Here is a 24377-nt window from a genome sequence, read left to right as displayed (position 1 = left end):
GCCCAACAGGACCCCCACTCTCCGCCTGGCAGCTGCTGGCAATAAACCCACCCAGCAGCGTACTGGTGTCCGAGAGATTATTAGCCAACGCCGGCTCAGAAATAAATATCCTCGCCACATAAAAGACACACAGCTGGCTAATTGAGCCAACGGCAGTCTCCTTACTCTCTGCACAAAGGAGGAAAATGATGCGTGCTCCATGTGTCTGAGCACCCAGGCACTATTTTCAGACTCCCCAAGCAGGAAGGACTTGGAATCCTGCACACCCTCCGGAGAATTCCACATAGCAGCACGTCCAGGAGGGTCTCTCAGGCAGCAGTGTCACAGAGGGCTGGGCCCGTGGACGGAGAAGAAGGGGGACTGGGGTGCAGCCTCTGCAGCTCTCTGTCCCAGGGAGCCACCCTACCCACAGTGGCTCAGAGCCTTCGGTGCAGGGGCAGCGCTGCGGGGTAGGGGGCTTACCATGGGCTTCTGCACCTCCACCTTGATGATGTCCTCATAGATGTCGTCCCCCTCATCTTCGCACGGGACACAGTCGTAGATGTCTTCCCCCAGGTCATGCTCGCTGCATGGGAGGGAAGCAGGTCAGGCACATGGAAGGGAGGGCCCAGCACACACAGCCTCGTGGGGAGGAGCGGGGGTCAGGACCACCAGGAGCCCCTGCCCTCGGCCTCTACCTTCTGGCCCACAGAATGGGGATACACCTGCTAGGAGGACCTACTGTGATCACGCTCCAACCTTTCCACCCTTTAGTGAGCACCAGGGACACTTGCCAGGGAGGCCCGGGGTGAGTCACTGCCCAAAAGGGGATTCTCATGCAGCTAGTACAAGAATCTGGGGTGTTGCCCATGGCCACGCCTGTGACCTGGAACCCCAAGTGCTCTTTGTCAGCCCAGGGCATCCCCAGTGCCCATGGCCTGTAGTGCATGTGTCAGGAAGCAGAACTTGTATGTGGACACCCTCCCTACCAGGTGGTAAGGAAGCAGAGTGAGTGGAGAGCGACAGCACTCAAGAACCAGTGCAAGGAAATCACTCACACTTTATACTCCAGCCATCCATGTTTTGGCTGCTGAGCATGCTCTGATTCTACTCTGATAAGCTGTCCCCTCGGCCCTGCCAGACTTGGAGCATAGGACACTTCCTCCAGGAAGCCCTCGGGGGATCCCCAGTCCAGTCTGTGATCCAGGACCCCCCCCCCACCACCACCGCCAGTGCTCTCATACAAAGTGCATCCATCTTGCTCTATCTCCCATTATTTTGTTAAGTGTCTGTGGATGAGCCTATCTCCTCCTTGGACCAAAATCCAACTTCTCGACCCCTTCTGAGTGCCGTTCCTGACAGACAGCAGCTCAGCAAATGTTTCACGTTAGCAAACGAGCCAATCCAACTACATGCGGCGGGGCCACTCTGTCCGGGGCTGACCAGCTCTTCAGTCTGCTGTGCGGCCCACCCTCAGGGCAAGTTACGCTCAAGGGCCAGCTCGCCCTGGAGGCCCGGGCCATCCCTGCAGGGACGGGGAGCCATAGGTGAGCCAGCTCCCAACTTGATAAGACCCCCATGGCAGCCGATGAGCAGGAAAGGAGAGCCGGTGGCTGCTTTGGGAGCTTTATTTCTTGCCACTGTGGGTGTGAGGAAGCCCAACGCTGGCCACCAGACAGAAGCTGGCAGGGTGACCTGTCCCCTAGACCAGCTAACAGACCTGGTGACAGACCCACGAACAGCCGCGCACCCGCTGGTGAGCCCTTCTGTGCTGACGCACCTGAAAACATTATACTTTTCAACCTGACAAACCCTTGGAGGCAGAGAACCCCGTGGCCGTTTGTGTCCGGACAGCCATCCTGAGGCCTCACACTGTGCCCCGACAGCAACAGAGGCTCCGCTCAGAACCAGTGTGAAGCGCACCCACCACCCCTGAGGCTCATCCCCCCAGGTGGGCTTGGGAGGGTCACGCATGTTGGCACAGATCACCTCCCCTGCCTCTCCAGATGCTGTAGCCAAAGGGGACAGCTTGGGGGGCCCTGCCCGCCAGGCTACTGGGTCCAGGCCAGCACTAGCAGGGCTCCACTTTGGTGGGTGCCAGCCACCCTAGATTTCTGTCGTGCAGCAGAGCGAGGCTGGTGACAAGGCCACTGTCGAGAATTTTGACAGCGTGGAACCGAGGGCAGACAGGGACACTCCCGGGCTGCTAAATTAGACAGCTCAAAGGCAGCTGAGGCCATCACACCGTCTGGAAACAAACACGGGCTTTGCCCTGATGGGCTTGGGGAGGAGGCGGGGCCCTGTGACAGTTAAATATCCCAGGAGTTGATAAATAAAAATCACTGAAAGGGGCCTTGAGATCACCCAGTTCAGAGACAGCCAACTGCCAGCACAGGGACCCCCTTCCTCAGCCCATGTTTGAGCGGGACACGCTAACTGACCCCCCGCACCCTGTCCCAGCCCACTCAGAAGGAAGGAACTCGGTGCAGTCCTCCCACCATGCATCAGCCACAACCTGAGCTCGAGATGCAATTTCCTTGCATCCCCAAACGAGCCCTGTGCTCTCCATGGCACAGATGAGAAAGCTGGGGCCCATGGTGCCGCGGACCCAGCCAAGACCTTCTGGATCTTCTAGAGGCCATACTCTTCCCCATCAGGTGGACTGGTCACCACTCCTTCGTTCACTGAGTGGCTGACGATGCATCCCAGGGGCATTCGGAGAAAGTTAAGAGTGGATCTGTGGATGTTGGAGGGACACATGCACCGGCCCCATGATGAGCCCAAAGAAGTGTGGTGGCATTTTAATGAGGGAGAGGATGGTGAAGAGTGGGGGGTAGGAAAGCTTCCGGCACAGGCTGGACTTCCTGAAGATGCTCTGAGGCCTAAGTAGATGGCTGGGTCCCAGGAAAGGTGCTCGGGTGTTGGAGATCCTTCTCCCCGTCCCCCTCCCCCTGGCACCACCTGTAAGAACCAGCACTCACTCACTCATGTGGGCGTACCCCACGCCCGTGCAGGCATACCCTATGTCTACAGAGTACACCCTGTTTTAGGCACAGGTGCAACACCCCACAAAGGTTTTTCAACCGTTTTTTGCTATGGTTTCTAGAGATCACGATGTACCCTCACTGTACCCTTCTGACAAACGGGCACCACTGTGTCACTCACACTGCAGCCCTTTATAGAACATTCTCATCTCCCCTAAAATCTCTTCTCCTTTCAAATCAATCCCCTTCCTCTTTCTCCAGGACCGTGCTTCTGACTATTCTTCCCCCACAGATTAGTTTTTCTTGTTCTGGAACTGCATGCACATCAATGGCATTCCACGTCACGGTCACTTTCGGGTCACTTCCCTCCCCCTGATGTCACGTCTCTGAGATCCATCCAGGCCACACGTCCATGCCAAGGACCATCGGTGGTATGACCAGCCCACAATCTGTCATCCATTCTCCTTTTGGTGAACGCTTGGGCTGCCTCCAGGTTCTGGTTACCCGGTTGTCCTGGGTTCTCTCCAGCGCTGGTTGGTGTTAGTCTTTCCAATTTTAGCCACTGGAAGAGGAACACAGTGAAATATTGCTGCACTCCTATTTTGAATTTCCCCGATGGCTAAAGATGTTGGGGACCTTTCCCTGTCCTTCCAGACATGCGTGTGCATGTTCCTTTGTGAAAAACCTGTGCAAGACTTTTGTCTGTTTCCAAAAATCAGTTGCCTCTTTCTTGAAAAACAAACAGAACTCTTTATATGTTCTGGACACAAGTTTTGAGTCAGATATGTCTTGTGAATTTTTTCCCCAGTCTCTGGCTTTGGCTGCTTATTTTCTTAATGGCATCTTCTGAAAAACATTCATATTCAATAAAAAAAATTTTTTTTTCTCCGATGGTGTCCTGACTCTGTCCTGGGTCCTAAGAAATCATTGCATCCCATCTAAGAAACCTTTGCATCCCATCTAAGAAACCTTTGTTTCCAGGTTCCCAAGGGTGGTCTCCTGTTTTTCCTTCCAAGAGCTGTATAATGTCTATGTTGACGCTCAGGCCTCCGATCCATCTCAGATTTTCATGCACAGTGCGGGGCAGAGATGGAGATCCATTTCTCTCGGGGATATTCAGGAGTTTCGGGACGACTGCTTGAAAACTTTCTTCTTCCCACTGAATCACTTAAGGTCCCTTTAACCAAAACCAACCGATCACCCAAGCCTGCGTCTACTCTGGATTTTATAATCTTTCCATGAACCTATTCACCTATGCCTGTAGCAACAGCACTCTGTTTTGATTACTTCAGTTTTTTAATAGAAAGTCCTAAAAACAGGTGGTTTAAGCCTCTAGCTTTGTTCTTTTATGAGATTGTTTAGGGCGATTCTAAGGTTCCTTATATTTCTGAAGAAACTTTACAATAATCTTCTCAATTAAAAAAACAAAAACAAAAAAAAAAAAACAAAAAAAACGGTGCTGCTGGGAGACCAGGCACATTGATGATATCCTCTTCCAATGCATGAACATAGTATATACACAACATCTACTAGGTCTTCTTTCATTTTTCTCCACGATATTTTGTAGTTTTATCACAGAGATTTCGGATTTAGACAGTCCAGGGCCACTATGTTCTTCATTTTTTTCCCCTCTACCATTCTCTCTCCTTCTGGGGTTCCAGCTACACCTGCGTTGGACCCCTTGGCACAGCCCCACGTGTCTGAGGCTCTGTTGGCATTCTCTTTCCCCTTTGTTCCTTCCGCTGAACGACCACTAAGTCCGTGACTCCCTCCTTTGCCATCTGCCATCTTCTATTAAAGTGGATCCAGTGACCGTTCCTCTCAACTATCATGCTTTTCAGTTTTAGCATTTCCACTTGGCCCTCTTTGTAGCATCTATTTCTCTGCTGAGCCTCCCCATCTGTTCATTCATTTGGTGCATCTTTCCTCTAAGTCCCTGACCATGTTTATAAAAGCTGGTAATTGCAGCAGCGGAGTCATCTCCAGGTTGGTTCCTATTGACGTGTGTGTGTGTGTGTGTGTGAGAGAGAGAGAGAGAGAGAGAGAGAGAGAGAGAGAGAGACACTGTGACTTTTTTCTGTTTCGCTGCAAATTTGATGACTTTGTATTGAACACCACACATGATGAATGATAAGTTACAGAAATTCCATTATTTCTATTGAATATGGGTTCTAATAGACCACTACCTTGGTTGGACTCAAACTTCAAACTCTGTTTTCCCAGCAATAAGCAGCAACTGCAATGCTGCTGAATTCAGCCTCTGGATGCTTGGATTTCTTTTTTCTTTTTTTATTTTTAAAGATTTTATTTATTTATTCATGAGAGACACAGGGAGAGGCAGAGACACAGAGGGAAAAGCAGGTGCCTCACAAGGAGCCCGATGTGGGACTCGATCCCAGAATCACGCCCTGAGCCAAAGGCAGACGTTAAACCACTGAGTCACCCACGTGTCCCTGGATGCTGGATCTCTTTTCTTTCTTTTGGTAGAAGCCTTGGGGTCTTTCTTGTGTGTATTAGTTTCACGGCCAGACAGGGATTCAGGTGGAATCTCAGATCTGGGGGTTCCTGCTCTTTGGTCCCTCCCTTCCAGCATTTTCCTCCTAACTTTCAGGCTTCTCCACCAGCCTTTGCTGTCTCTCCTCTGACGCCTCAAGCTGGCAGGAGTGCAGCTTTCTACCTGGAATGGGCAGCGCCCTTGGGCAAAGGCTACAAACTCTCCAATCCCATACCCAAGTGAGCACCCCCTGAAGTACCTGGGCTTCCTCCAGGTCAGAGGAACATGACACAGTCCTTCCCCACTCCCTGTACTCACAGAAGGGATGGGACCACACAGACGGAGACCCTGGGAGTACACCCAAGGTGGTGACCCCAACGCACATCTGCTGCCTCAATCTCAGCCTGTTTCCTTCCTCAAAATCAATAAAGACAAGGAACATTCGTCCATATGGGATCCCTCTTCATGCACCCGTCCCATTCACCTCTTCTGATTGACTCAGGGCCCTGTGGCTAAAAACAGGCAGCCGGAAACACGAGACAAAGAGCTGTGTTCTGGGGTCTTAACTTGCGACAGAAAAATCTAAAAAACGCAGACACTGTCCCTTACGTCTGCTCTGTAAAATGTCTGTTGCCCAAAGCCTGCTGAAGACCAGAGAAGAGGATTGCTGGTCACCTGCCCATGATGGCCTCGGGTCCCCGCTCTGGGGGTCCTCCCCGCACGGTCGCAGACCACTCACACACCCAGGCTATGTTTCTCCTTCTTTCACATATGAAAACGTTCTCCCAAACGTTACTTAATTCAGGCCAATGAGCACTAAGAAACCCAGGTTTGTGCATATTATTTGAAATTACAAAACAGCTGTCCCACAATTTCGCTTCATGCATGTCCCTCCTTATGGAAGAGGGACCGGAATAAAGGCAGCAGCAAAGAAGTGGGTTTCTTCTTAGTTAAAACAAAATTAGTGGGGCGCCTGGCTGGCTTGGCCGGAAGAGCATGAGGCTCTTGATCTTGGGGTCATAAGTTCGAGCCTCACGTTACTTAAATAAACTTTGAAAAATATTATGAAAGTAAAACCAAACACGTTTGATGAAATTGGCAGCTAAGATAAAACACCTATCAGATTTGACTGGTTAAATCAACACCTCTCCTAAGACTGATTCTCTGCCAGCAACTTGACCATGGTGTCTGCCCTGTGCTGTGCACCTCACCTTACAGGTGGGGAGACAGGGCAGTGGTCAAGCCTGGGATGCAGATGCTTCTAGAATGCAGTGCTGTCATCTGCATGGGGCAACAAGCTATGGTTCCCAATAGTTCTGACCCTCCGGCCGCCACCAGGGGCGCAGGCATCCCGCGGTCACCTTGCTTTTTTACCAAAGGGATCGTCTCCAAAAGTGAGTTTCCTGAACAGGGTAGGGGGCAGGTGATTCGTCTTAAGCATCTGTTAAAACAGATGAGAGTATGTCATGACCAGCTGGGCCCAGTTGCACCTGACGGCTGTGGCTGTTGGACTGGAGGAAAAAGAAACGACGGATATGTTTGGGGAGGGGGGCATGAGGCCCATCACATGTGGACTGTCCAGGAGTGCAGCACACTGACCAGGATGGAGATCCACCTGTGGGAGGATCCTGGCCTCTGGTCTCCGGTGACTCAAGCCTCCTGTTGTGTCCACCTGTGAGCCAGCACCCAGATCCGGGGCCTGCACACAGTCCTGTGGAGGGGGGCTCCCACTGGGGCCTGGCCCACAGGACCCAGCCCCAGCCCAACTTCCCACAGTGGTGCAGAATCCGACAGTGCCTTCTGTATCAGCAGAGATAATTCCATGATGCTCCATGTAGCTTTTGTGTTAGGTGGGCCTGATGACACTGATTCTTGGCCAGTCAGTCCCTTGGGCCAACACAGACTCCTGTGCAGCTTCTAACTTACCAGAGGCTACACTTCACAGAAACCCCAAGGTCCGTGCCACACTGCAGCTGCACGCTAACAGCCCTTGTCAAGACTGGACGAGAAATGTCAGGTCCCCTGACACTACTCAGGGGCACACCGGGTTGCCAGTGCCAGGAACTTGGCTGGCAAGTCCCCCTGTCCCGAGGGGAAGCAGGCAGGCGAGTCTGAGATGGAGCCTCAGCCCTGCCAGCGTCTGGCTCTGTCACTCTGGGCAGGAGGACCTGAGTCTATTTCCCCATCTGTGAAGGAGAAATAACCCCAACCTCCTGGTCAGGTCGCTGGAAGGGCCAGCCATAGGGAAAATGACCAGCACAGCATACAGCAGGTGCTCAGTAAGTGGCGGCGGTCAGCCACCCCCGAGGGAGGGGAGGTTCTGCGGGATGATATTTAGCACAGGGACCGGCACTCAATCAATAAATAAAACATCATCGGCATTAAGCACGTCCAGATTTTCAAACACATGAGCCTGGAAGTCCAGAGGCCGGGTGTCAGCGCCGACAGGGCTCACAGGGCTCAGAGATGGCTCTTCCCTGTCCCACCACCCGCAAGCAAGCTCAGGGACGGTGCAAACTGGGCAGGTAGGGGGAGATCCGGACCAGATGGGAAAGGGCAGGTGAGTGGCCAGGCCCAGGGCCAGACCCACGCCCCACAGACACCCCCTAGGTTCTCCTCCTCCAATGGGAGTGGCCCTGGCCCCCTCAGGCCCCACTCGCTGCTCCGCTAGGGGTTGGGGGGCACTGATCTGCCCTCCCCCTCACCCTCCGGATCATCTTCTCGCTCCTGCTGTTATCCAGTAGACAGCTGCGCTGACAGATGCTAAATCCCGACCATTATTTTCGTCCCCACAATGGCCCGCTGCCCCCCCCCCCCCCCGAGGCAGATACCCGCCTCCCCTCCCACTTCAGGCCCTGGGGCCTGGCCCCGGAAGCCTGGCCTGCCTGCTCTGATTTTGTTACAGAAAGTCAGCTGCTCCGAGAGGCCGGCGCCCCCCGCCGCCACTTCAGGAAAATCAAAGAAAGGCGAGCGAGGTGCCTGCCTGCTTTCAGCCTCGGGCACACCCATGTCCTCTGTGGACAGAAACCATCCCGACCGATGTCACAGATGTGAGCGCTGGCCCCGGGCTGCTGGGCCTGAAGCTGGGACGCGGGACTCCAAGGCGCTGTGAACTTGCTACTTGGAAACCAAATCAGACGTTTGCTGACCTCGATCCATGCCAAGCAGCAGAGGGGTGCCCTGGTGGGCCAGAAGCAGCCAGTTGTGGGCCACTCTTCCTACAGCGGGGCCCAGACAGGGCAACAGAGTCCCCCAAGGTTGCCAAGCCATGTGGGAGTACACGGAGACCAGACCATGGCCACCAGACTCCCAGAGGGAGCCCTGCGTGCCTGGCGCTGTGCTCCCTACTAGAACTCTCTTTTCCTGGGGTGCTTTCTAAGCAGCACAAGAGCATCCACAAACCCCTGGGCTGGGTCATCAAGGTAAGGTCCAGAGGGATGTCCTGGGCCACAGCAGCACATGGCTCAGCCCCTACACCATCATGTGAACTGTGCTGTGTGACCACAGGCAAGTCACTGGTCCTCTCTGAGCCTTTATCTCAACTGTGGAATGGGGGCAGGGCCACAGTTCCACAGTGGCCATGTCGTGAAGGCTGAGACGATAGGGCCAAAACCCCAGCACAGGGTCTGGCACTTGGGGGACATCAGCTTGGGTCCTCAGAACCTCCCTGCGACCACCGTGGGGCATGTCCCCTGTGCCAGGGAGCAGGGCTCAGGTCAAGCAGCCTGAAATAGGAGCTAAGTTCTTCAGTATTTCTTAAGCACCACTGCACATGAAGGAAACAATGTTATAAGTCTTGGGGACGCCTGGATGGCTCAGGTTGTGATCCCCAGGTCTCCGGATCGAGTCCCGCATTGGGCTCTCTGCATGGAGCCTGCTTCTCCCTCTGCCTGTGTCTCTGCTTCTCTCTGTGTCTCTCATAAATAAATAAATAAAACCTTTTCTAAATGAATGAATGAATGGCCAATTCTTCATACTCCTAACATCCCAGGAAAGTGGACAGTGTGCTTCAGAAATGCCCTTAGCAGCCACAAGGTGAACCTCCCCTGGCCGAGCCCAGCTGGTCCCTGCTTCCTTCTGGGACCAAGGAGACTATACACATCTTAACCTCCCCCCACAGGGCTCCCCCACCCTGTAGACTCTGTTAAATCAGGCCACAGAATCACTGTGACCACCTGGGTCCGGACCCAGGTCCCATCAGGTATTAAAAATAAAAATTTGGGCGGCGGGGCAGCCCGGTGGGGCTCAGCGGTTTAGCGCCGCTGTCAGTCCAGGGCCTGATCCTGGAGATCCAGGATCAAGTCCCACCCACATTAGGCTCCCTGCATAGAGCCTGCTTCTCCCTCTGCCTGTGTCTCTGCCTCTCTCTCTCTCTCTCTCTTCGTGTCTCTCATAAATAAATAAAATCTTAAAAGAAAATAATAAAAAAAAAATTGGGGCAGCCCGGGTGGCTCAGTGGTTTAGTGCCTACCTTCGGCCCAGGTCATGATCCTGGAGACCTGGGATTGAGTCCCATGTCGGGCTCCCTGCATGGAGACTGCTTCTCCCTCTGCCTGTGTCTCTGCCTCTCTCTCTCTGTCTCTCTCTGTCTCTCATGAATAAATAAATAAAATCTTTTAAAAAATAAAAATAAGTAAATGAACAAAAATTCACCCAAGTCTCTGCTCTATCTGCTGGCCTGCGAGCACCTGAGTATTCAGCAGGGCAGGGTGGCAATGGGGCATCTGCTCTGCATTTGTTCCTAAGGGCCCCTCGTGCAGACACTAGGGCAGAGAATGAACCACCCAGGGTCAGGGTTTTAAGGTCACCTCAGTCCCAGGCCAGCCAGGGCAGCACAGGCCCACGGACCAAGGGGCCGAGATGTGCCAGGAGGGCAGAGTGTGGGGTGCAGAGTGCTGGGCAGCCAGTCCCACCAGCCGTGGCCAGCTGTCTCCACAACCAGAATGAGAGGAAGATAGCAGGGGCCTGAGTACCAGGGCAGGGTTTAGACAGACTGCCCTAGGCCCGGCCTGTTCTGCAGCCAGCTCTGCAAGGCCAGGGGCCATCAGGCAGCTTGTCCGGATCACAGGGACAGGAGAGAGAGGCCAGGCTCCAGTGCTGACTGCCCCACCACCGGACCACAGATGCAGACAGGGTGACTTTGGGGGCAGGACCGCAAACCCCGAATTCCCCGAATTCCCAACAGAGGCACAGCTGAGAGCCAGACTCTCCTGGGACCCTGGCCGAAAATAAGGCAGTAACCAGTCCAGACAGGGTGAGGGAAAGTTCCTCTAAATCACACTTTGGCAAATCTTATGCTCCTGCAAAGTGCACTTTCAGCAACATCTCCCGGAAGCCCTCCCAGTCTCCTGGTCTGTCAGGGTCTGACCCCTGTGGATGCCCCCCCTGGATAGGGGGTCTAGGGCAGGTGGCCTGCTGACTCACACAAACCCAGTTCAGATCGAAGCTCCACCCCTCTGTGGCTGTGTGCAGGCACCCCAGCCTCTCAGAGCCAGTCTCCAGTCCAAAGGTGGGGCCCGGGACCCACCTGCAGGGTTCCTCGTGGGAACAACCGTGTGTGCTCGACAGGGCTGGCTTCAGGCCCTCCGTCCGGTGGGTCACGTCCAGGCTGCACCTCCCAGGGCCCACATGAGGATGGAAAAACCATCCACAGGGTTTGGGGCACCATGTGCTGCCAAGGACACCCCAGCTGGGGACTGCACAGGACTGGAAGGAATTTGGCCACCCTGCTTGCTGTACAAATGGAGCCTGGAGGGCCAGATGAGCAGCTCGGCTGCAGGGAAGCTGGCCCTTCCTAGAGGGCTGTGCCCGGCTGTCACCACTTTCATAGCCCAGAGCCAGGGCCCTGGAGCCATAAGACCACAGAGCAAGGGGACAGCTGCACGCGCGCAGGGCTCCCCAGACCTGCACCCGCTACCGCCTTCCTCCACCAGAACCCTCCCTGCCATGGGCCTAAGGACAGCGGCCTCCCAGGCTGGCCAAGGAGGGCATCCACTGATGCCTCCTCTCTGGGGGGCTTTCCTTCCACCTTCTTCAGGCTGCAGGGCTGGTGGTATCCTCTAGGGGGGTTGAGGAGGGACTGCCCGCCCGACATGGTTACAGGCTGTTGTTTGTTTCTGCATCGTCTGATTCCAAACTTGTCCCCTTTGGAAAAGCAATCCTTGGGGACGAACAGCAGACGTCCTAAAGCCGCCCCTCCCAACCCAACATGAACGGCCCCACACATGCAGGCGTGTGCGAAACACTGAACCTTCACATGAGTGGCTGGAACATCTCTGAAATCGGGGACAGTTTTTGAACAAGCTTTCTTTGAGGCTGGGAGAGATAGATGGGCAAGGACGGCGGGGTGGGGATAGGCTGTCCCTTGGATGAGGGTCCCAGGCGAGTGCGGCCATTGTTCCCCATTCCCTGCCTGTGGGGACCCCATAGTAGACCACCACTCCGCCCCTGTGCACCCCGCCTCCCTCCCCAGGGACAAGAAAGACCCCCCCCCCACCTTGCTGCAAGAAGACGTCCTCGTGCCCTTGAAGGAGCGTCGACTTGGGACACTCCCTCTACATTTTATGCATCTTAAAAAATTATCCCAATGACTCTAACATGACACATTTAAAGCTGTGAAGTCATTTTATGATTCAATAAAGCATGCAGCTATACATTTATGGATAAATTATATCCCCTGCCGTGCCACAATCACATTTGTTTAAGCCCGAAAATCATTCCGACTCCCGAGGAAGTGACGGGAGACGTAAGCAGCAGGCTTCTCAATCATAAAGCTGTGGATCCTTCAAGCTTGAAGGGACCCACATGCCATCGGCTACTGCTTTCATTTCAGAGGCAGGGACATGGGCCCCATGAAGGACCCGGCGGTGCCCCGAGGAGGATAGAACATCGCCTTTTCCGCTGCTCAGCTTTGAATAAGCAGGCACTTGCCTGCGTGCCTGGAGTGAGTGGCATTGTGTCACCCGGACAATCGAAGCCCCTTGAGAAATGTTAGGAGCGAAGCCAGAGCTCAGGTCATGAAGCCCCAGGGTCATTCAGGTGCATGTACAGCAGAGAAGCAGCCTGAGGCCACATGCCTGTGGTCTCTCTGAGCTCTTGTCCCACGAGCTCCAGGTGACCCCCCAAGACAGGAGCCTCCATGTGTGGGGGCATCGTGGCCTCCCCTCACAGCTGGGGACCAGGCACCTGCCACACAGCTCTGCCCTTCACGGCCTGCCACCTGTCCCTGCCTCCTACCCCCAGCAGGGGTGGCTGAGCAGAGCTGGGGTGCCCTGAAACTATGACCCCTGCAAAGCCCCCTATCCTAATTTGCGGCAAGAACCCCCTCCATATGCTCCTGATTGCAAAGCAAAGGAAATGTGTAGGCTCCAAATCCCAAAGGTACTGTGTCCAAATGCCCGGAGAAGACCGCCCCCAGAGCACGACCCCCAACACTGCTGCAGACACACACAGAGGGGGCTGGTGAGAGAGAGCCGAATGCCTCTCCTCCCAGCTCCGCGGTCAGTGACAGTGCCCCGGGAGCTTGAAATAGGCCATTTAAGTGGCAATATCTCGTGTTAATTTTTTCAACCAGCTGCTCTATTATTTGATTATACATTATTCAGTGATCTCCAAAGTGAGCTTAGAGCACTTGAGAACATAATGTTAGTCCAGCAACATCCATTCAAACGTGGGAAGGGCTCCCCCATGAGCTCCTAGAACCACGTCCTGGATCCGAGACCCATGCTGCCCACACTGGTGCCACCAGCCACGTGTGGCTGTGAGCTCACAAACATGAGTGTGGCCAGGTGAACTAAGCTGTGCCCATCAAACTAAAAAAAATTTTAAGATTTTTTGTTTAATTATTCATGAGAGAGAGAGAGGCAGAGACACAGGCAGAGGGAGAAGCAGGCTCCCTGCAGGGAGCCTGCTGTGGGACTCAATCCCAGGACCCCGGGATCACGCCCTGAGCTGAAGGCAGACGCTCAACCACTGAGCTGTCCAGGCGTCCCTGAGCTGTGCTGTCAACATCAAACATGCACCAGACCAGACTTTGTGCCACAGAGAAGGCAAGCCGCTGGGTTAATGACTGGTCATGCTGGCTTACACACAGAACCAGGCAATATTCTGGATATAACATAATATAATAATTTGCATATAATTTTCGGTTAAATAAAAACACATTATACAACTAGTTTCCCCTACTTCTGTTTCTACTAGAAAATCTACAACTGCACATGCGGCTTGTGCTCTAGTTCTCCTGGACAGCACTGCCACAGCCCTTTGGGAACTGGGTGGAAAGCCATGATCTTGGTGAAACAGGCGGAGGGGAACCACCATCCTCGCCCGAGGGCTCATGGAGCGCCCAGTGGGTACTATGCCCCCGATGATATCACTGATGGTCTTCCCGAAGCAGTGTTATGCATAGGGAAACCAAGGCAGAGGTGGTATAACATGCCAAAGACCATGAAAGTAGGAGGTGACACGTCCCAGGCTCCCAGTACATCCGACGGGACAGCTGTGCTGCGTGGGACACAAGACGGGGCGGCAGCAGAATGGGTGGATTCTCCTGCACGGCCGACACAGCTGCTCTTGGTGGCCCAGAAGGGGTCATACACTGTGGAGCCGCGTCCTGTGGGCTGAGGCTGCAGGGCTCTCAGTAGCCAGCTGGGGACACGGGGGACGTGAAGGCTCTGGATGCCCGCAGTAAGAACCATCTCTCTGAAGCTGGTTCAAAAGGGCCCCTCATGGGAGACCCACATGATCCCATGCTCCTGGGGTCCTAGGAGGCGGCAGGTGGGCCTCACTCTCCCTGACGTTCCCAGTTCCTGACCCTGAGCCAACGCACAGAAGGTGCTCAGTGCTGAGTCGGCAACGGAACAACTGACAGGATCGCAGTGTCCACGGCACCACGTGCACATGGCCATCCCTCACCGGAGCCCCGAGGACACACCAGCTTCCCTGCCGGGGAGCCCCATGTCCAACAGCCTCACAGCCACTAAGCATCCGAGGTCCGGGCAGCTGCTGGCAGGACCCTTCAGAAGCACAAGTTGATCATTGCTTCAGACATCTGGTCAAGGGCCGAAGGCAAAGAATCAGCCGGCTCCCCTGGAAATGTCACTGCTGGCTCCCTGTCACGGCCTGGTGTCCAGTCCGTACCCCAGCTCCCACCTCTTACTGGGTCCCACTCCTGATCTGTGCTGCAAGGTGAAGAGGAGAGGGCCGGGGAAGCCCTCCTGGGAGCAGCAGCCATCTCACTGCAACAAAGCTGTGTCTGCCGTCAAACAGGAATGAGGGGTCCAGGCAGCAGAAAGCTGGGACAGGTGGGGGGGCCAGGTCAGGAGCCCCCAGGAACCACCCCAGGCCCTGGCCAAGCTCGTTGCTTCTCGGGCCTCCTCACCTGCAGGAAGCGGGCACCCTGCCTCCTCCACCCTTCCACCCCTCCTCAGGGAAGCTGCCCGGGCCCTTCTCTGAGCAGCAGCTGGGTGATCTTACCCCAGGCCACAGCGGACCCCACAGGGCCAGACCTGCCCCTTCAGGAAGAGCCACTGCCCCAGGCTTCTCTTGGGTTCCTGGGGGCTCTGAGCCTGGGAGCGTGAGGACGGAATGGCGGAGTCCTCAGAGACAGAGCGACACCAGTCTAGGGCCACGGAGAAGGTGGGAGATGCCCGCTGTGGCTTTGGGCGGCCTGGTCTCCGCCCCTCGCCTGCCCCCTCAGGCCATGAGATAGCCCGGAACCCACAGACCACCTTTGCTTGTGGCCCACACTCCAGGGGCCCAGCTTCTGGAAACCCCAGCTCTCCCCGCCCCAGCAAAAGCTGGAGAACCTTCCAGAACATGAAGGGAGGCTTGTCCGTTTGAGTTCTCTGTCTCTTTCTGTCGGGCCTGGTGGAGGCCACGCCACCACCAACCATGGAGAGGCCCCAGGCAGGACGGCAAGGTGGCTGTACCCACAGTGGGGCTGCGACTCTCCCATCCCCCGTCCCCATCCCTGTCCCCGTCCCCACCCGGGTCCCATCGCTTCCTTACTCCGCCAGCTCCTCCAGGCTGCGGTAGACATCGTCGTCATTCTCGGCGGTCTCCTCCGAGGGAAAGGGCCTGTGGAGAGAGGACAGTGGCGTGAGCAGGTCTCCTCAGTGCCCCAGGGCCGTGCAATTGCCAGCTTCCGCCTGTCTCGTGTAAGCTGCCCGCACGGCAGAACCAGCAGGTAAAGCGTCTAGGGTGAGGGTGGCCCAGCTTAGCCTTGGGACACTGGAGGTCACCTCCGTAGGCACCACCACCTGCCCCCGGCCCTGCTGCCCACGAGGGAACTGGGCCAGGGACAGCAGGAAGCTTTCGCCAGTGTGATAGTCCTGCCTCTGCACTTCAGGGGGCCCCCCAACCCCTGCCACATTCCTCTCCCTCAGCCTTGTGCCTGAGGAGCCATCCACACATCTCTCCTGCCATCTGTCCCACGCCACCTCCTCTCTGGCCCCTGAAACTGCATCCGCCTCCCAACAAAACCACTCCTGACAAGGACGAGTGATCTTCGCTCTGTCCAATCCTAAGGCTGATTTCATACACAGTGGACACCTGCAGAGGGGCGAGGGACAGAGTTCCTGGGGGTGACGGGGGTGCGGCTTGGGCAGCAGGACAGGGCAAGGGGCACTCAGGTCAGGCGGAAGCACTTCTCCTTGCAGGCCTTGTCAGGGCCTCTCACGTTCACATTGTATTGAGACTGACCAGCTGGCTTCCCTGGACTCAAGGATCTTTATTTTCCAATCCCATGGTTCCGTATTCGGGGGTGCCCAGGGTCCCCGCCAATGCTGTCAGTCCCAAAGTGCATCTAGGACAGAAGGGGGGCGATGGGTCAGGAAGCTCCCCTGCTGGGCTCAGGGGGACAGAGCCCTCAGTGTCCTCAGACCAAGTGTCCACCTGGGTGGCTCAGAATGTGCTTTTATCCTGACAATCCCTCTCCAGGGGGATGAGCCCCCTGGAGAATGGAACTGCGAGCCCAGTTCATTTTTGTCACAGCCAAAGACAGATGATGTCAGATGGCAGGGGCCAGAGTGGGGGGAGGGCACCCCTGGCTGTGGGGGACTGACCCCCAAGATGAGACAGGAATGCAGGGTGCCATGGCCCATCCACACTGCCCCCGGTCCCCTGCCCCACCCTGGCCCCCAAGACCTAGCTGCCCCCAAGATTTAGTTAACCCCCGGCCACGTGGGAAGATCTGATAATGTGCTCAGCCTGGGGCTATGTTCTCCCAGCACAGAGCCTGGCACCAGAAAGGCACGGACAGACAGACAAATGGGTGGGACAGATGGATGGCTGTCTGGGAGGACAGGAGGGACATGGCCTGATTTGTGGGCTGATGGACCGGGAATGAGACGTGAGGGGAGGAGGGGAAGAGAAGCTAGGACATCGGGTGGGCTGCAGGGTGGATGGGCAGACAGACAGATGGACGTCAGACAGTCTCAAGCAGTTTTTCCACCTTCTCCCAAAACAACAATACACATCAGCCCCAAAGCAGAGCCAGGAAAGCATCTTCAAGGAGAGCTTCTGAGCAACCACATAGAGGTATTCAAGTCACCCAGTTTGACACCGGGTCCCCAGTGTGCACAGAGGGCGCCGCACGGGGCGATGTTCCCACTTTACCTTAAAGCCAGAGAGGACCTAGATCAGCGGTGACTGTGGTCACGCTGCGGCCAGGACTGGCTGACCATCCACACCCCCATCCCCCTGCATCTACCCCCAGCCCCCCACCCCGTGCTGCATCTACTCCCCTGCACCTCCCCCAACCCCTGCCCCCCGTATCTGCTCCCAGCACCTACCCCCATCCCCTGCCTCCATATCTGCCCCCAGCACCTACCCCTATCCCCTACCCCATGCTGCATTTACCCCCTTGGACCCCCAGCACCTACCCCCATCCCCCGCCCCCCATATCTGCCCCCAGCACCTACCCCTATCCCCCCACCCCGTGCTGCATCTACCCCCCCAGCACCTACCTCCCACTCCCCTGTCCTCCTCCCTGCCCTCCCCCCACCCCGACAAGACATCCTGACCTGAACAATGTCAACCAGCTGCTCTTTAGGAGGAGAGGACAAGAAGGAAGCCCCACAGAACAGTCTGCGCAGAAATGACCGCGGGTTAAACCCCAGAGCGGGTCCCCTGGGCCTCCCTCGCAGCAGGATGGGCTCCTCCTGTCCCATCAGACCCTTCCTGAGCATGCACTTCCTTGTCCCCAGCTTCTGGGAAGCCAACTTTCCCACTCGGACCACCTCGGAAACGACGGGGACACCAGGGCCGGAAGCAGAACAGCGTCAGGCTGTGTCCACTCCGCCCGCCCAGCTCCCCAGCACCCCTCCTCCCGGAGGCAGTGAGTGCAGGTCATGCCGCTGCTCCCCAGGAGCACCCTCAGTCTCCCCTCCCCCACCAGGACAACCTCAGCATCCAGCAGCTGGAACTGCCCCCTCTTTCCGCCCCGGCTCGATCCCCCCACACCCTGGAAATCGAGTACTGGCCAGAAGCCAAAACAGAGATCCCACGACCTCTGTCACCTTCATTTTACAGGAGGCCTTGTGAGGAGAGCGAACAACTGAGATCCGGGTTCGAATCCAGCCTCACCATGTGGCCCTGAGCAGGGTATGCTCCCCCCCACCTCAGTTTCCCCAACTGTAGAATATCGGTAGTCACTTGAGATGAAACAAGGTAACACAGTGCACCTCTGAGTCCTTCTACCCAGCGAGTGTCCCCCACATGACAGCTGGGTCGCCCTCCATCCCTCTGAGTGGCCCACCCCCAGAGCCCCTGACCGGTCCAGAATGCAGACACAGGCTGTCCCCGAGGTCCCCACAGCCTCTTGAACAACAGCTCCAGGTGCCGACTCCTGGAGACAGGGGACCACGGGGTCGGCACCATCCCTGGGTCCTCCAACCCACCCCACAGACTCGATGCCTCAAGGAGTGTCCCCCAGACCCAGAAGTCCACACTCCGGAAGGTGAGAACGCTTCCCGGTCAGGGCTTGGCCCCGACGTGGGTATTCAGGATCACCCAGCACCATCCCGGGACCTAGGCTTCCGCATTCATTCTCCTACATTCTGCAGGCCTTCAGATGAATGGGATCCAGGAGGGTCTGGGACACATCTGACTTCATCCTTCACCTCAAGTGTTCAAGAAGAAAGCAAATTCCGACTCACAGAATAGAATGCTCCATGCAAGTGACCTCTGAAGCCCATGTCCACCTGCATGGTCGCGAGTGTTTCTGGTCCTCCCTGGCCGCCCTGGTGTGCTCCAGGGACAGGTGAGGGCCAGCACCCTGGGTTCCCATGCTGGAGGGTGAGGCCAGCCCAAGGCCCCCAGCGAGCAGACTGGGCCCCACAAGCCTGGGGGTACCTAAGCACCCGGCACTGCCTGCAGGGGACAACCGCCATCCAGTATGCCTGGGACCAGGGAATGTCCCGGAACATGGGAATTTCAGTGCTGGCCACCTAGTCCCAAATGTGGGAGACCAAAGTGCTTCCATATCCAGCACTGGCCCTACCCTACGTGGGCAGCTCACGTCTCTGGCCAGGCCTCAGTTTCCTATTCTGAAACTGGCCTCAGAATGGGGTGCAGTGGGGCTGTGGGAGGGCCTGGCACCAGGTCGCCATCAGGGTCAGCTTCATCTCCCCAGGTGAGCCCAGGTGAGCCCAGGGGCTGGTGGGAAGGAAGTGGCCAGCGTGGAGGGGGCGTAGTGGACAGGGCAGGGGGCAACACCCCCTTTGGCACCAGCTGGCCAGGGTACCCGCAGCCCCACAAACTTGAAAGGCCCAACAAGAAGTGCAGCCTGGGGGCAATCCCTGGGTGGCTCAGCGGTTTAGTGCCTGCCTTCCGCCAGGGGCGTGATTCTGGAGTCCCAGGATCGAGTCCCACAGTGGGTTCCCTGCATGGAGCCTGCTTCTCCTTCTGCCTATGTCTCTGCCTCTGTCTCTCATGAATGAATAAATAAAATCTTTAAGGAGAGAAAAAAAAAGAAGTGCAGCCTGGAGGACCTGACAGGCCCGTTTAATTATTGAGAGAGTCACCTGGGTGCCGCCTGCTAATTGGCTGGGAGACCTTGAAGCACCAGGGTTTCCTTATTAAAAACAGCTCTCCTACTAACAGCCCTGACTGTCAAAACAAGCCGACGGATCTCGTTTCTCTTCTCAGCCCGTCACCCCACCCAGTGTGGAGAGGCCATCGCATCAGGGGGCAGCGCCGGCTGGTGTACCCCACCCACGTCCACACCCGGCTCAGGCTACATACACCTAGTGTTGGAGAAGAGGGCGATCCACGCTCCGCATGAAGGCCACACACGGCCGGAGGGTGCAGGGTGCAGAAGGAAAGGCTCCAGGCAGGTGGGCAGTCCTGGCCTGGGGAAATCAGGAGGGCTTCACAGGAGGTGGCCGGGGAGCGGACATGGAGAGCAAGGTCTGACGGAGGGCAGAGTTCCAGCCTCGAATCAGATAGGGGTCGGAGTTGGCCAGAGTTTCCAAAGGATCTGAGCCCCCAGCCTCAGTTAACTCATCTGTAAAATGATGGGGATTAAACCCCCTGCCGCACAGGCATTTTGTGGGATGACAGGAGATGCAGTGTGGGCATGGTTCCCACGCGTCCTGGCACCCAAGGCGGTGGAGGCCAGGGGTGATGGTGGATGTGGTCGTGAGGTAAGGGCTGGAGGACTGACGCAGTCCGGTCGGACGAACAACATGCCTGCGCGCTCGGGGATATGCTGGCTCAGTGTGGCTGGGGCTGCAGCCAAGGAGCAGTGACAAGTGGGCCAGCCTGGTACTGACCACCAGGAGCCTTTGTCTGTTTGTTTTTTAAAGGTTTATTTATTTTGGAGAAAGAGCGGGTGGGGGAGGTGGTGGTCTGGGTGGGTGAGGGGCAGGGGCAGAGGCAGAGGGACAGTCCCAAGCAGACTCCATGCTGAGCGCAGAGCCCAACATAGGGCTCCATCCCAGGACCCAGAGATCACAACCTGAACCAAAACCAGAGTCGGACACGTAACCAAGCGAGCCCCCCAGGCGCCGCATTACATCCAGGGTCTTAAACCAAAGTCAGCACAGAGACAGGAGGGTCTCGGTGCCTCCGTGTGGTGCGGGCTTGGATAGGGGGACACAGAGTGAAGCCACAGCTGGTGGAGGCAGGCCCAGCCACCGTGCAGGCCAGGGGGGAGGCGGGGAGGGCCAAGGGGGGAGGCAGGGGCCAGCAGGGAGGTGTGGCAAGTCCTCTCCCACTTCCCCAGAGAGGAAGCCCAAGTGACCCTCCAAATTCCAGCCAGGCAGCTTCTGCCCTTGCTTCCAAACCCCCCCATCCCCCAGGTGGAGGAAGGCGCTGTGAGCTGGGGGTGGAGAGGGAATACTGGGTGCCGCCTGGGGCCGCACAGAGGGAGGAGCCTGGAGCTGCCCCACCACTTCTCAGCAGCCACAAAGCTCAACGTATTTGTGACTTTCCGGTGCACTTCTGGGAAGGCAGCAGCTAGGAGCGGAAAGGCCAGGGGTCAGGGGGCCGTTCTCCGCGAGGAGCAGGGCCCAGCCCCCGCGGCTGCTCCTGGTCAGTCCCTCCCCAGCACGGGGGAGGCAGGAAATCCCCGAAGCCTGCACAGCCCTGCCTGCCCTGCCATGGCCACCAGGGAGCCCGCCTGGCCCAGCAGGGAAGGGGTCCCAACGCCAAGGCCTCTGTGCATCATCCCCATTTCTGCCAACAGAAAACCAAGGCACGCTCTCCACGTGGAAAGTTTCCAAACTGGGTACTGAGGGGCCAGAGCTCCCAAATGTTCTCTGACCTTGGACCTAGGGAATGGTGCCCAAGCTTGGACACGCTGGGCAGGGAGAGGCACGTGAGGCTGAGAGAGGAGGCACCGCAGTGCAGGACGGATGGATGACAGGCCGATTGCCGAGGAGCAAGCGGGCCGGTGGGTGGGGGTGGTTAGTGGAAGGCTCCAAAGCCCGTCAGCCTCCTGGACCTAAGGTAGATCCACTCCCTACCCCAATGGTGTCTTTGCAGCACCAAATGGCTCCCACCAGGGCAGCTAGGGGCGCAGACTGAAATCCACAGCTGCGGAACACTCTGGAAGCTGCTGGAAACAGACGCTGTTCCCTCTTCTCCTTTCCCAAGTCCATGGCTAGCAGCTCCTGGAAATGCCCCTTCTGGGACCAGGGCAGGCCTGTAATGGGGCTCGAGCCTCCCGATCCCCTCTGCTCCCGATTGCACGGCCCAGCGGCTTGTCTGAGCCACACCAGTGGTAGCGGGGGCGGGGGTGGTGGGGGTAGTGGGGGAACGTTCACTGGCCTAGCCGAGTGTCAAATTCACGCGGCTGACACGGAGAACAGGCTGGTGGGCCAGCAGAGCAGATCTTCTCAGGAAATACACAAGAGCTGGGAGACTAGATGGGGAACCGCTGAAGGGCTGTGTGATCTCAGGCAAGGCCCCTCCCCTCTCTGAGTCATCATGCTCTCATCTCCGAGAACAAACCATGGGGGTGGGGGTGCACTGGGTGACACAGAGCTGGAGGCACCCTTGTGCCCCCCACTTCCTGCTCATCTCCTGGGAAATGTCAGCTGAGTACCCCAAATCACCGTGTCCTAAGAAGGCCTCTGCGGGCCCCCAGAGCCAGAGACCCTGCCTTTGGAGACCTCCCACGATGGAGAGGCCAAACCTGGCCTGCCCATGACTGCCCTGCTGCATGGCCTGCATCACTCATCCATCATGTGGTTCTTTCTGGCGAGACAGGTTGCACTCCAGGGGGACGTCAGCTTCCCAGAGAGCTCCGGCCACCCCTTCATCACAGAACCTGCTGCCCAGAGGCAGGGTCGGCCCCGAGGCAGCCTGGTCAAGCCTCCACCTGCTGGCCAGGGGTCTGGGGTGCAGTGAGGGCACACACCCTCCTGGATGAAACCCCCCATTCACAAACGAGGGGCCCAGGGAGCCTTGGGAGGAGGACAGGGCATCCTCAAGTGACAGCTGCCCGTGAGATGGGTGCTACCATCTCCTCAGATAAGGACGGCACAGCCCAGGGAAGCGAAGACAGCTGGCCAAGAAGACCAGCCAGGAAGGGGCAGGGCTGGGCTCGCAACCAGGCCGGCCCCCAAAAGCAGAAGAAACCCGGGTGGGAGCAAGCCCGCAGCCCCCACATGTGTCCAGACATCTGGCCACGGCGTGGGCAGCAGCCCCAGGGCCTGGACGTCATCCCTGTACCCAGCCACCTCCTGCTGTCACTCCCCCTCCCCCGGGGACCCCCGCCCCCTGTGGCCCCACCCCAGGGCTCCCCTCATACTCAGAGAGGCACAGAGAACCCCTGCCCATCCCTCTCCCCGTGGTCTCCTCCACTGTCCCTGGCCCCTCTCCGTCCCACAGGACTCCACATGCATTACCTCCCAGAGCCTCTCCTGCCCCAGACCTGTCGCTGCTCAACCTTGGGGGTCAGCAGAATCACACATCGCCTCCTCTGCAAAGGTGCCCCAACCAAGGCATCTGGGGGCCCCCTACCCTGTCCCTCTGTTGCCCCCACCCTCGGACTCGTCCCCCTAGGGCCTGGACCTCTGAGGGCAGCACACATGGGGGATAGGTCAGGCCGGGGGGAGCTCCGTGCTGCAGTGTCCCCAGGAGAGGGCTGCCCTGGGCCCAGGCAAGGACAAGGATGAACAACAGCACCCCCACCGCACATCGCGGGGTGGGCCATGGTCCCTGCAGGGTAGAACCGGGCCTTGCCCTTCTGGGGGGCGCCAGCCCTGGGTCTGGAGGTGGCCCTGGGTGGGGGGCTGGGCATGGGCCAGTGTGCCAGGAGGGCCACCTCCCAGCTTGGAGCCTTTAGGGCCAAAAGCCCAGCCAACTCCCAGCTCTAGTGCCACTGCGCTGCCCTCCTGGGAGGGGCCCTGGCTGGACACCATCCCATCCAAACCCTGCACCAGGCCTGTCAGCCAGACTCCCATACGGCAGTGATGTCCAGGGCTCTGGGGGTGCTCGAGGAGCCAAGGGACCAAGACAGGAGTTCACCAAACAGCAGAAGATGCAGCCTTCCGCAGATACCAACCCCACTGGGGACCAGAGACAAAGCCAGCCAGGTGTCTCTGCCCCACGCAGCTCGGCATGGGGGAGGGCCTGAGCCCCTAGTGCCAGGTCAGGGTGGGCACCTGTCCAGGTCTCCCAGCAGTAACCCCCAAGTGGGAACGGAGCCTCCACTGCTCCAGGGGCGGCCCTGCCAGGCAGGAAGGCTGGAAGGGCCGAAACACTCGGCCTGGTGTCAAGTCAGTGCCAGACCCAGGACCCGGGCCCCCAGCTCCCCACTGGCTCCCATCCGAGGGCCGTGGGGTGGAGCCCAGCATTACCACTGACTGGCCAGGAGACCAGGGCTAGGGGTGCCCCCTTGGGAACTCCAGGTCCTCCTCTGCAAAGTGGGGCCAAAAGCCCTGGCCTCCCAGTGGAGGCCGGCATGCAGAGCGCTAACCCACAGGAGGCTGCGATGCAGGGGGAGGGCACCAGAACAGGGTCACTACCCAGGACCCAGGGCCACAGGCCACAACCTGCCACATCAGAGGACAGCGAGAGGACACAGCGAGTCCCCAGAGTCAACCTGACCAATTCTCTGGATTAAAGCTTCAAGACAACAAAGACGAGACAGAGCCAGGCATGGGATTTACTAAAACTAACTTGATAGGGAGCCAGCGGGTGGTGAGCGTGGGGTCAGGGCCGGGCTGTGAGTCTCCTCATGCCCTGTGAGCCGGAAGGTTCTAGTTCCAGGGTTGGCAGGCAGGCTCAGGAGTATTCAAAACAATCAAAAGTTCAATAAATGAATGAAAATAGAAGAGGAGGAGGTTGGGACACTGAGGGACTAGGAAGGTCAAGGAGAGACAGTGCCAAGACCCCTCTCTCCTGTGTGAGGAGGGCAGGTGAGGGTGACACGGTGGGCTCCCAGCCCTGCTCAGCTCTGCCACTCCCTC

The 24377-nt window shown here is 57.5% G+C and overlaps 1 protein-coding gene across 6 annotated transcripts in view; it reads right to left on the bottom strand.

Annotated features, from left to right (window-relative positions):
• The window catches only part of VAV2 (vav guanine nucleotide exchange factor 2), a 168401-nt gene that overhangs the window by 49091 nt on the left and 94933 nt on the right, over nucleotides 1–24377 (bottom strand). For all 6 annotated transcript variants that reach the window (XM_077851283.1, XM_077851284.1, XM_077851285.1 and 3 more), the window contains exons 4-5: nucleotides 15466–15534; nucleotides 463–565 (exon numbers count right to left, since the gene is read on the bottom strand). In XM_077851283.1, coding sequence (XP_077707409.1) covers nucleotides 463–565; nucleotides 15466–15534 — 172 coding nt within the window. The remainder of the gene's footprint in view (nucleotides 1–462; nucleotides 566–15465; nucleotides 15535–24377) is intronic.

Source organism: Canis aureus, chromosome 16, assembly GCF_053574225.1.
Source record: "Canis aureus isolate CA01 chromosome 16, VMU_Caureus_v.1.0, whole genome shotgun sequence".
Classification (NCBI taxonomy): Eukaryota; Metazoa; Chordata; class Mammalia; order Carnivora; family Canidae; genus Canis; species Canis aureus.
This window is presented reverse-complemented; position numbering and strand designations above follow the sequence as displayed.